The 12,184-nt window shown below is 41.6% G+C and overlaps 1 protein-coding gene across 9 annotated transcripts in view; it reads right to left on the bottom strand.

The window, feature by feature from the left end:
• Nucleotides 1-12,184, bottom strand: part of TSPOAP1 (TSPO associated protein 1) — an 85,373-nt gene that overhangs the window by 14,028 nt on the left and 59,161 nt on the right. For 8 of the 9 annotated variants that reach the window (XM_039346282.1, XM_039346283.1, XM_039346285.1 and 5 more), the window contains 5 exons: nucleotides 10,347-10,661; nucleotides 8,180-8,383; nucleotides 2,752-3,882; nucleotides 1,931-2,045; nucleotides 1,534-1,685 (listed from right to left, as the gene is read on the bottom strand). In XM_039346282.1, coding sequence (XP_039202216.1) covers nucleotides 1,534-1,685; nucleotides 1,931-2,045; nucleotides 2,752-3,882; nucleotides 8,180-8,383; nucleotides 10,347-10,661 — 1,917 coding nt within the window. The remainder of the gene's footprint in view (nucleotides 1-1,533; nucleotides 1,686-1,930; nucleotides 2,046-2,751; nucleotides 3,883-8,179; nucleotides 8,384-10,346; nucleotides 10,662-12,184) is intronic. The other variant, XM_039346289.1, reaches the window with a different exon arrangement.

Here is a 12,184-nt window from a genome sequence, read left to right as displayed (position 1 = left end):
GAGCTGAAGATGATATGTGGGAATTTTTTATAAACCAATAAAACGTTGGGCATTTTGCACAGCCAGTATGAAGTAGTGATTAGCAGTGGACTAAGGCTTAGAAAAGGGGCATCAAGATTCAAATTTCTACTCAGCCATGATGCTTCATGTGGTGACACTGGGAAAATTATACTAACATTTCTTAAAGGCAAGGCAAGATAAGATAGGATAAACTTTATTGTCATTTTTTACTATGAGCACTGGGACTGAATCAAGATGTTCTGCTTCGGATACCATGAAGCTTCCTCCCAGAAGGTAACAAGGAAAACAGGTCATGTAGAGGACATGTAGTGTCTCAGGTGTGTAGCGTCTCCATGATGATATTTGCATCTTTTCCAAATATCCTCATGGAGATGAAACAACCTATGCCCTCCCCACAGCACGGGCAAGGAAAATTGTAAGACAGGCTGCCTCTGTGTTTGGTTGGATGCATTCACAATGCTCCATTTAATAAGAGATCTTACGCAGTTCCACAGAGCACGCTTCACATAGTCCTTGGTCGCTTAACAAGCTTTCAGCATTATGACAAACTTTAAACAAGCTACTTATCATCTATCCTCAATGTTATGACCACCACCACCCCATCCCCATGGTCACATGATCACACTTTGGCTGCATGACGAGTTGATCACACCAGTTGCAGTGTCCCAAGGTCACACGATTGCGATTCACAACATCTTTTGCCATTCCTCAGTACTAAATATGTTGCATTTGCTTAACAACCACATGGTTCATTTAATTACCACATAATTTACTTAAAGAGACCATACTGACTCAGACTGTCATAAAAATGATCAAAAAATTGAATCAGATCACACGGTGACCCGCTTAAAGGCTACAACAACTTACAACCAAAACTCTGGTCTCAGTTGTGGTCATGAGTCAAACACTGCCTATAACTGCACTGGAAATATGAAATGACAGCCTCTTTTCAAATCTTCTGATTCAGCCCAGAAAGATCCAGCAATCACCACCATCATTTCCTCCTTTAATGACATCTGCTGAAAACCTTAAGAGGACAATTCTTCCAATCTCATCTGTTTTGAGAATAAAGCCACAATTGGGCTAAGTGGCCTGTGATAGGAGAAACAACAGGAAAGAAAACCATGTACACCTCAAGATTGTTGGTGTGTGTGGGGGGGGATAGACTCAGTAGGTATCTCTCCCACCCACCCCCTGCCCTCTCTGGTGTAAAAAATAAAGGCAGATAATATGAAAAATAAACTGAGGCTCACTTTTTCAGGTATTCTCTAGCGCTTTGTGCCTCTAAGTTTGATGAACAATCTTGGAGCGATGCAAGGCTTCTTCAGTTATTTGTAATTATTCCAATAAAATTATTTCTGAGCAGAGGATTTTGCAGCAGAACCATTGGCCACAATCATGCATTCTGTCAAGCCGTAAACTTTTTTTTTTAATAAATCAGAGACTTCTGGATTCACCTACTATGTGAGAATTGAGCCCTGGCACTCTGTCTCTTCTTGGTGTTGCTCGTACCTTCAGAATCTGGCCCTCTTGAAATGGGAGCTCCTCTTCAGCAGTATCCCGATTAGGGGACATCGAAACAGGGTCATAGTCAAAAAGAGCCACAAACAGTCGTGCTGAGCCTTTGTCATCTGCTGATTCAAGGGAAGGACTCCTCCAAGTTCCTAACCAGGACACAAAAGCAAACCACAACTGGACTGAGCCTGTCTATCAGGACAGAATTCCTAGCCCTTGGTGTTACACCTGCGAATTTGGAAGGATGGGCTTTATACTATGATTTTAACTCCTTCATGGACCTGATCTTGTAATGAGCCATCCTTGGAGCCTTTGGAGTCATCCTTGTTCAAATCTTATTGAAATCCCCCCCCCCACTTTAAAACAGCCCTAATGGAAACTGCAACCAGCTCACCAATAGTTCCACCGAGAGGTGCGGTCCCTCCTTGACTTTTTCTCGCAGATCTTCTGCTTCTCTGGACAGGGGACTGGTAAGATGTTGAGTCCAACAACCTGGGACTACCTGTCACCTAAAAGAGAACCCTTGACAGAATCAATCCTGTGTTTATTCACTGACATTTTGGCTACATCCTGCAGCAAAAGCACAAAATGCAAAGGGCCAGAATGCAGCATTCCTCTTCTGCAAGTGTTTTCAGAAAACTCTGACCAAAAGCAAAGCAAATTCCATAGACTCAGTTTTGTCATTTTGACGCCATAATAAATATTCCCCATTCATTGTGAGATCTGGTATCTGCCATGAAATTGAGAAATTCTCATTTCCTTTGAGTTTTCTATATCTTGTGGACCACTAGATCTTATCAATCAAGGCTACACTGATATAAATTATTCCTAGACCAAACTGATCAGATGGCAGCCTTTTTCTGGAAGGTTTTCCAAATAAAAAAAATATGAGATTTAGGATTTATAATAAAGGATAGCTAAATTTGCAGACTATCCCTAAAAATCAGTGGGGAAGACGAATACTGCATTGGATATTTTCAGCCAGTGATGTCTGATTGGTAGCCAATCCCAAAGCAAAATATGAGAAAAGCCAATAAAGAGTATCACACAAATGGGCTGTAAGTTTCAAATAAAAACAGAAGCCTCTATTTTGTAAAGCGCTCAACACGATAAGCAGAATGCAAGCAAGCACAGGAGCAAAGGGTCAAAAGCACAGTCAGAATTGTGGCAAGCTGCTTTAACAATGCCAGCTGATGAAGGAAGCGTCTCACAGACCCATGTTTGCACAAGTGGGCCCTCCTTCCAAGCCTGCTCTGGCTTGACTCCCAAGACAGAGGGACTTTTCTCCCGAGTCCTGTTCCATTCTTCTGGGGCAACATTGACCTTCTTCCTCCATCCACAATGCCCAGGTGAATGGCTGGGGGATATGCTCCAATCCGTGCTCTCTCCCTCCCAACTACTGGATCGCTTCAGTTCTCGTCGCCCACTGGATTGGACTGATCCTGACTGGCTGGAGCAATCACTCCATTCCTCCTCACAATCTGTTGGTGATCCATCAGCCCTCCCATCTGAACTCAACAGGCTCACTGGTGTGGAAGTGATGGTTAAATCCTCTTCCTCATTTGAATCATACTCAATGTCAATCTCCAAATTCTCTGGGCTGAGGCAGCGGGGGAGGCCTTGAACAGCTATCTCCCTTTTCTCTTGGGGCATCATTCTCCTTGGAGGAACTTGATCAGGCCTTTGTCTTGCCCAGCTGCACAGCTTCAAGTCATCCTCCACCTCAAGGCTGGTGATAACATCCAAATTCTCTGTGAGGCTCTGCGCTCTGTAAAGACCACCTCCAGTGTAGTAGGAATTGCTCCGCATAGAAACACTAGGCTCTCGGATATCTCCTTTTTGCTTCCTATGTCCCTGGGGTGGAACACGGGTCCTCTCCTTGCAATGACTGGATCTTCTCCATTCCAAAAGTGGAGATCTTGATGTTTTCTTTCGATCATCCCACTGATAGGTCATATCTTCACCATCCCATCTTACAGAGCAACTGGATGTTTCATTCATACACCCCCCTCTATACTTCTGTAGAAGGGTCTTTTCAGGTAAGATCAGCTCTGAAAGATTGTGGTTTCTTTTAGACCAAGAACAGACCAGGCCTTGCATTCTTCTGGTATGATTAGGAAGCCTACTCTGGAAGCTCTCCATGGTCTTCTTTTCCAGAGGGATGGAAATAGGTTGCTTTAGGACTGGTTCCCAGCCTTCATCATCATCATCTTCCTGTTCTTGCTCCTCCTCCTCTTCAGTCACTTCAGGAATACTAAACAGAGCCTTGCTGCAATTTTTTTGCAATGGCATTTCCAGAATCCGTTCCAAGATTTCTTCATCACTGTCAGTATCACCAAGATCCAACTGTACTCCAGACCCCCAGAAACCAGACCATCAAGAAAGAAGCAAAGAGAGAAAGAGGAATTAGGCATTAAAAGTTGGGTAAACAACACTTACCATCACTCCTGTAGATGGCATTAAATAAGGACTAGACAAATTCACAAAGTGAAAAGTCAATCAGTGGAATGAATGAAGGTAATTAAATGGAAGAGCCATACTCAGAGGCAGAACAACCCTTCAAACATTGCTAACGCATAGGTTTTTATTTCATGAGTGTGGGCTTCCCTACTGAAAGCAAGATTCCAGTTTTGATAAATCTATTTTCATCTGGCTCCAGCGGGGTTCTTTCAGTGTTTGGATCCTACTAGAATCCATTGCCAAGACCCATGTTGCAAAGCTAAAAAAGCCATTCCTCTACATAGAAAGAAGTGTGGAAAATGGACACAGGCAAATAAATTGTTGAAGTTCCAGCTCTACAGCTGGAACTGGAGTATCTCTTGGTGTATTATATATCACATGGCTACTTCCATCTATATTATGATTATCATGAATACTATCATTTATATACCATTCTTCCTCCTACGGAAGGATGTAGGGTAGTTTTTCCCACCTACATAACTTCCACATGTATTAGGAACTAGTCATGCTGACAATAGCTGGTTGGGAATTATAGGCAGTATAGTCCAAAGCATTTAGAGGTTGTAAGAGAAATTTTTTAATGTTCTGATGAACTTAGCACATGCGAAAAAGACACCTATTGTTTCCTGTTGTTTGGCTTTTTATAGCTTTTTTCATAATGGCATTTGCCTGGTCAACTCCTTTCAAGGATCATGAAATCAGTGTTCTACTGCTCTGTCTCTTCTAGATGTAGGGAAAATCCATCCAGTCATGGTTTTCCACCATCATCAAAAGTACAAAACTAGGTCATTTTCATTTACATGTGTCATTTTATTTTACATCTTCAAGAAATTCTTTTTTAAAAATTCCCCTTGTGAAAAAGTGACTAAACCAAATGTTGCTTGCAACTGATTCTGAAAAATGAAATCAGTATGACTTAGGACTGGAAAGTTAAGTTGGAGCTATCACCAAGAGCATTGAAAGGTCCATGGTGATGTCTTTTTGTTTGCCTGAAAATGTCTTTTGACTGATAGCACTAAGAAGCTTTCATCGAACAGAAACTATAGGTCCAGTCATAGCAGAAATTTCAGGCTCTAAACACAGAGGCCTGCAATGCATCTGCCTGCTTTTTAAAATCTCTGTGTTAAGGAGTAGACCCTGAATTTAGGATTTCTCCAATCTGCAGTAGTTGATGGAATCCATTGAATTCCATACACATTTCTGCAAAAAAGTGAACCTGGTGAATCCTTGCTCAATGTTTCCTTCAATAATCAAGGTAATCTACTAAAGGGGTTTCTGCATAAATGGCAGTCATTTGAAGACAGCGACGAAGAGTAGGATTCGATTATAGGAATGGTACCAGGACTGCTGCAAGATACACAGATGAAAGGGCCAGTTTCCTAAAATAAGCACCACCAGAAATGTATACCTGAAGCCTTTTATATAGGCATGGATGCTGGTGTCCATTGGATTTTCTGTTCAGTCCACACTTGGATCTTCTGATAGAATTTCTTTTCCAGTAAAAGAATCTCTAAATCTAAATCATCTTAAGGACAGACCAGTCTTTCTTAGGAACGTATGTGTAGTGGATGGATGGTGAGCCAGTTTTGGCAGCACATAGTCACAATACCTAGGCCAAAAATCACCACTGTTGGAATACATGGCCCCAACTACTTTTTCTGGGAAGTGCCTAATGCCCTAGGTCAGTGGTTTTCAACCTTTTCTTCACCACAGACCCACTTTAAAAAACCTTTTGGGGCCACGGACCACCAAGACTTAACTCAAGATTTAAATCATAACATTTCTTCAAGCCTTGGCTCCTTGTCTAGTTACAGGCAGACAGAAATAAGTATGATTTGGTTGCTGGAGCCAGTGCTGGAGCTTGGGAAATTCATTTTCTGTGCTTCCAGCTTCCATAGTACTTTTTTGGCTGCTCCTCTCCAATTTCTTAGAAAACTATATATATAAAAAGGAGGATAAACTGAGCTACTGATGACCTCTAGATAGTAGGAAAATAGATATTTTCTTTGCTGCCATTTGATGGCCCTCTAGATCAGTGGTTCTTAACCTGGGCGATATTGCCCCCCAGGGGACGATTTCATTTTTCAGGATGGCGATGGAACGAAAAGGGGGAGATATGGGGGCGATGGAGCAAGAAGTTTTGGGGACACTTTTGAGACTTTTTTGTACAGTGAATCGCTGTATATCTGTCGTACCAAAACATCAGATCGCTCGCTATTAGTGGATTGAATTGTGTTTCCAAATGTTCCTCCAGCTATCTAGAGTACAGAATGCCATACTGTTGTGTCTTGAGCCTGCAAAGGCAGGCTCGGGACGTTGCAATGGTCCCAGGCAGTTGCAAGCTGCCCGGGACCAGACTAGTTGGCGCCAGCGCTCGCACGCATGTGTGAGGTGTGCAGTGTGCCTAAATGTTGCTTTTTGGCCCGGGGATCGTCTTTAAGAGAGGCTGAGAGGTTTGTTCTGCTCAGAGCTATAACGGGGGCTACTGAAGACCAATAAAGAGTTCCTGAAACCACAGAATGTCTCGCGCCGTCATTGCCATTAACTGAGGACTCAACACATACATATGTGAATATGCATCGCTTATTGCATTGTGCAGCAGCCTCTACCCATACAGTGGTGCTCCATTGGCCAGAATATGGGAGATATGGGAAAAAGACTGGAAATAAATTATTTGCATCGATATGTCCTGATGACAATTTTAAAGAAAATAAAAAAGTGTTTGTATAAATCGAAGAATTATTTCCTATGTTGTGATTGAGAGGTTATGTTGGGGGAGGAGGGCGATGACAACTTCCTCATTGGCTCAAGGGGGTGATTTGTTCAAAAAGGTTAAGAACCACTGCTCTAGATCAGCGGTTCTCAACCTATGGGTCGCGACCCCATTTGGGGTCGATCGACCATTTCAAGTGGTCACCAAGCAAGGCTGTCCGCCATTTTTTTCCCCTTTTCCGGCGGGTGCCTTACCTCTCTTGGGCTGGGCCAGCTGGTGGCCCAGCCGGTGGTCGGCCTGCTCTGTCTCTGCCACTTGCCAGCTACGCCTCGGCCAGCGCAGGGGGCGGCACCACGCATTTGTACCGCTCCTGGACAGGGAAAGTCCTCAACTTACGACCGGTCGTGTAGCCCTTGACTTACGACCGGTTTAATCCTCGATTTATGACTGGTTTAGTCCTCGACTTATGACCAGTTGGGGGTCGCGGCATTAAAAAGGTTGAGAACCACTGCTCTAGATTGTTGTGATTCAGATCTAGTAATCCTACTCTTTGCTAGGTTGAGGAATAACTAAGTAGGGGGAGTTAATTTAAACCTGGAATAACAGCCTATTTTGGCCTAAATTTACTCTCCTTAGAGTTAGCTGACTGGTTCTAGGCTCAAGTAACCCTTTAAAACCTTTAAAACTTGAACCTTAAGTTATTAATTTGTAGAATTAATCTCCATCAGCTATGGTACTGGATATTATATCTGACAAATTTAAAAGGTGATTAAATCAAGGATGGTATTAGCAGTAGAAAATAATTGTGAGAGCTAAATGGAACTGCTTATCTCTGAGTACAATATAGGTAATATGGTTTATAATGCTTTTGCACTACTTGTGGATTTTCTAAAGACATCTGGTTGTAGCTACTGTGAAGAGTATACTTGATTAAGCATTCTACATTTTGGTGTCCTCCAGATATGCTGAGGCCATGATGGTTGAGATAAGTGAAAGCTGCAATCTGGGCATATCTAGAAGGCATCAGTTTGAGGAAGGCTGAAATACAGTCTGAAGGAAGGAGATTTTAGGGAACTTCATGAATGCTTTTTGAGAACTTTGAAAGCTGCCTTGACTGATGCAATTTAAAAAAAGTCCATACAAATGTACAGAAGAATACATGCACTCTTTTCAGGCAGAGATCTATAGGGCCAGGACAAAAACAAAATGTTATTGTTAATTTAAAAGTATGTTATTTTAATTCAGTTAATAAAATATAGTTAATAAAACTGCTCCCTGTGTTTCTTCATTTTATCCCCCCTTTTCTATATTAAATATTATCAGGTTAATATTTGCAGCAATTTTTGGAGGTGTTCTGGGTTTGGGGAGTATCAGGAATAAGCAAATAATCACAAGAAAATGTTTGAAGGGGTTGAGCAAATCTGCAACTCCTCTTTAAGGGCTTCATAAAGACAACAGAAATAAGAATACCTTGTCTCCATTTTCTCTGCTGCAATATTCACTTGGATTCCGTTTCATCTCCCCTGGCCTACCAGGAACTGGCTTTTCTTCTTCCTCCTCCCTCTCATCCTCTTCCTCCTCTTCCTCCGTAATATCAGAAAGGTCAGAACCACGATTGTGGTCAGTTAGAAGATTTAGTGGTCGGTTTCCTGGATCTGACCTTTTCTCTCCTTGCTAGAGAAATTCAAAAGTAAAGGCTTATTAGTAAAAAAAACAGAATGTTGTATAATTGGAATAACTAACTGAACCCATTCCTAAATCACCATTTTCATACTGAATATATCTCTTCAAATATGAAATTTTATTTATACTTCGGGTGATGTTAATTTTAAAACTGATCTGGATGTTTTTGAAGGTATCTGCAAGGCATGGTAAAAAAAAAAAAAAGGCAAGATAGCGCCCAGTGTTCAAGTCTGTCCAGATCCTCCTGTATCCTAAGCCTGTCTTCTGGAGTGTTGGCTATTCCTGCCAGCTTGGTGTCGTCTGCAAATTTGATGATGGGGAAATCATCAAATTTGCAGACGATACCAAGCTGGCAGGAATAGCCAACACTCCAGAAGACAGGCTTAGGATACAGGAGGATCTGGACAGACTTGAACACTGGGCACTATCTAAAAAAATGAAATTCAATGGTGAAAAAAAAAAGCAAGGTTCTACATTTAGGCAAGAAAAACCAAATATACAGGTATAGTATAGGGGGTACCTTGCTCAATAGTAGTAACTGTGAGAGGGACCTCGGAGTCCTAGTGGACAATCACTTAAATATGAGCCAGCAGTGTGCTGCAGATGCCAAAAAGGCCAACACAGTGCTGGGCTGCATCAACAGAGGGATAGAATCAAGATCACGTGAAGTGTTAATACCACTTTACAATGCCTTGGTAAGGCCACACTTGGAATACTGCATCCAGTTTTGGTCACCACGATGTAAAAAAGATGTTGAGACTCTAGAAAGAGTACAGAGAAGAGCAACAATGATGATTAGGGGTCTGGAGGCTAAAGCATATAAGGAATGGTTGCTGGAATTGGGTATGTCTAGTTTAATGAAGAGAAGGACGAGGGGGGACATGATAGCAGTGTTCTAATATCTCTGGGGCTGCCACAAAGAAGGGGGAGTCAAGCTATTTTCCAAGGCGCCTGAAGGCAGGACAAGAAGCAACGGATGGAAACTAATAAGGTGACCAACTTTTTTACAATGAAAAGGAGGACACAAATAAATTGAAGAAAAAAATATCATAAATAAAAGAAACATTGTATTCATTGCAACAATAATACAGACAACTTGCATGTGCAAAGTTTGCTAGCCAGGTGTTTTGGCGCACTCAGCAGCAGTTCCTATTGGCTTTCGAAAGCCAATAGTGGGAGTAGCACAGCTGATGCAAAAGTTGAAAAAAAAACCATCAAAAAAGGTGCCGGAACGCCGTTCTAAGCGTTCTATGAGGGGGAAAAAAAGCCCTGCAGATTAGTCTTCAAATATCGAAAAGGAGGACATGAAGGAGGACACTTTTTGAGGGAGGACAGAACTTACAAAAGGAGGACTGTCCTCCCTAAAGGAGGACAATTGGTCACCTTAAAACTAATCAAGAAGAGAAGCGACCTAGAACTTCCTGACACTTAGAACAATTAACCAGTGGAACAGCCTGCCTCCAGAAGTGGTGAATGCTCCAACACTGGAAGTTTTTAAGAAGAGACTGGACAGCCATTTGTCTGAAATGGTATAGGATTTCCTGCCTAAGCAGGGGGTTGGACTAGATGACCTCCAAGGTCCCTTCCAACTTTATCATTATTATTATTATGGTAGCCGTAATAGCACAATAGAGTTTTGACCGCATTTTGACTTGTTTTCAGCATAGCCTCTACGTATCCTTTGATGTTTTGGAATGTATTATTTAAAACAATTGTATTTTGTCTTTTAGCCAAAAGTTTTCCCAGAAGTCAGAAAAAGGCACTTCTTAAATCCTGGCTGATTTGGTTTTTAGCAGGCATCAGAAAGGAAATATTACAAACTGTTAATATAAACAACAATTATGTCTGCACATTCACTCCCTTGCTTGAAGACCAAAGGGCTTTGCGGTTTGTGTGAAGTTATGGATCATTAGGTTTTCTAAACCAAATAGGCCTTTGATCAATGAATACAGACCTCTCTTCTGATCTTGGGCATCAGCTGAGAGGAGTCATCTCTGGAGCCTTCTTTCAACAGCTTCATCTTCCCTGAAGACTCAACTAAAGATTCTGGAGTTTGTCCTTCATTTTGGCCCATCTCCCTGGTGCCGTCTTCTTCTTGTATGTCCGTGGTTAGTATCTTTGGTTCCAGGGAGCTCTGATTGTTGTCTGGCTCTCTTTCTGATGGGAGATTTGTCCCCTGTTCTGCAGAGCAGCTTTCACAGGTCTCTAGGCTATTAGCACTGTTGTCTGAAACGTGTGGCTCCAGTTTTGTCACAGTAAGCAGCAATTCCTGGGAGTACATTGTCGCAGCAGAAAAGAAGAGAGATATTATATATTAAATGTGAAATAAGCAGTTATGTTCTTTTTCTAATTAGGAAGTAGAGAGAGGGGGAGAGGGAGAGAGGGAGATTCCTATAAAGTTCTGAGAAAATATCTAGGGGGTTGGTAAAAATTGATACTACACTATTGCTTGGTTATTAGAGGAAAACACAGTATGAATGAAAATGGAAACGCAATTGTATCTAAAAATCCCCTAAGATTCATACTCACAGACTTTTGTGTGTCATTTGCTTAATTGTAATTTTGCTGAAGAAGCTAAACTGATCACTGTTACTTCATGATATACATTATGGATTGTGGCTTAAATAGGTATTGGTGGAACAAGATACATAGCATAGATGTGTGTGTGGACAAGAATACCAACCTTGCTATCAATCAAAATGAAGCCTCTAATAGCGAGTGCCACATAAAGTGCACTAACCAAATAGGTGGTAAGACAATAGGGGAACTCAGGCACCACACAGGTTATGTAGAAACGAAACACAGGGCCACCCACAAAGGACTCAAATGTTTTTACACCAATGCACAGAGTATGAACAGCAAACAGGGTGAACTAGAAATTCAGGTTAATGAGGGCAGATACGATATTGTTGCCATTACGGAAACATGGTGGGATGAAACTCACACATGGAACACACAGCTAGAGGGATTTAAATTATTTAAAAGAAACAGACCAAATAAAAGAGGAGGTGGAGTTGCTCTCTATATAAGAAATAACTACATCTCCACAGAAATAGAGTACAACAATGATAAAAACTGTCTTGAATGCATTTGGGTCAATATAAAAGGGGGGGGGAAATGACATTGCCATAGGTGTATACTACAGACCACCCAACCAAACAGAGGAAATAGATGAACTTTTTGCCAGTCAGCTAACTAAGGTATGTAGGAAGCACATCACAATAGTAATGGGGGACTTTAACTACCCTGACATCAACTGGGAGACAAACTCCGCACCAAGTGGAAGATCAAACAGGTTCCTGGCAAACCTAGCAGACAACTTTGTCTCCCAAAAAGTAGAGAAGGGAACTAGGGGATTAGCCATCTTGGATCTAATTCTCACTAACAGAGATGAAATGATAGACGGTGTTGAAGCCATAGGAACCCTGGGAGGAAGTGATCATGCAATATTAGAATTCAACATTATAGAAGCACAACCAATAGAACACAGTCAAACTAGAGTCTTGGACTTCAAGAGAGCTAATTTCAATAAACTTAGAGAGGGCTTGGGAAGGATTCCATGGATGAGAATCCTCAAGGGGAAAACAACTCAAGAAGCTTGGGAAATTTTGAAAAATGAGATAATAAAAGCACAGTCTAGCACAATACCAACAAAGAGGAAAAATAACAGCTCTCAAAAGAAACCAGCATGGCTGCATAAAGAACTCTCTGACAAATTGAAAGATAAAAAGGACAAGTATAGAAAGTGGAAAGAGGGGAACATAACTAAGTCAGAATATCAGCAAATAGCCC

The sequence above is a fragment of the Crotalus tigris genome, unplaced genomic scaffold, assembly GCF_016545835.1.
Source record: "Crotalus tigris isolate CLP2741 ecotype Arizona unplaced genomic scaffold, ASM1654583v1 scf7180000017987.690289119674:8195010, whole genome shotgun sequence".
Classification (NCBI taxonomy): Eukaryota; Metazoa; Chordata; class Lepidosauria; order Squamata; family Viperidae; genus Crotalus; species Crotalus tigris.
The sequence above is the reverse complement of the archived record's forward strand: the minus strand, read 5'-3'. Positions and strand labels throughout refer to the sequence as shown.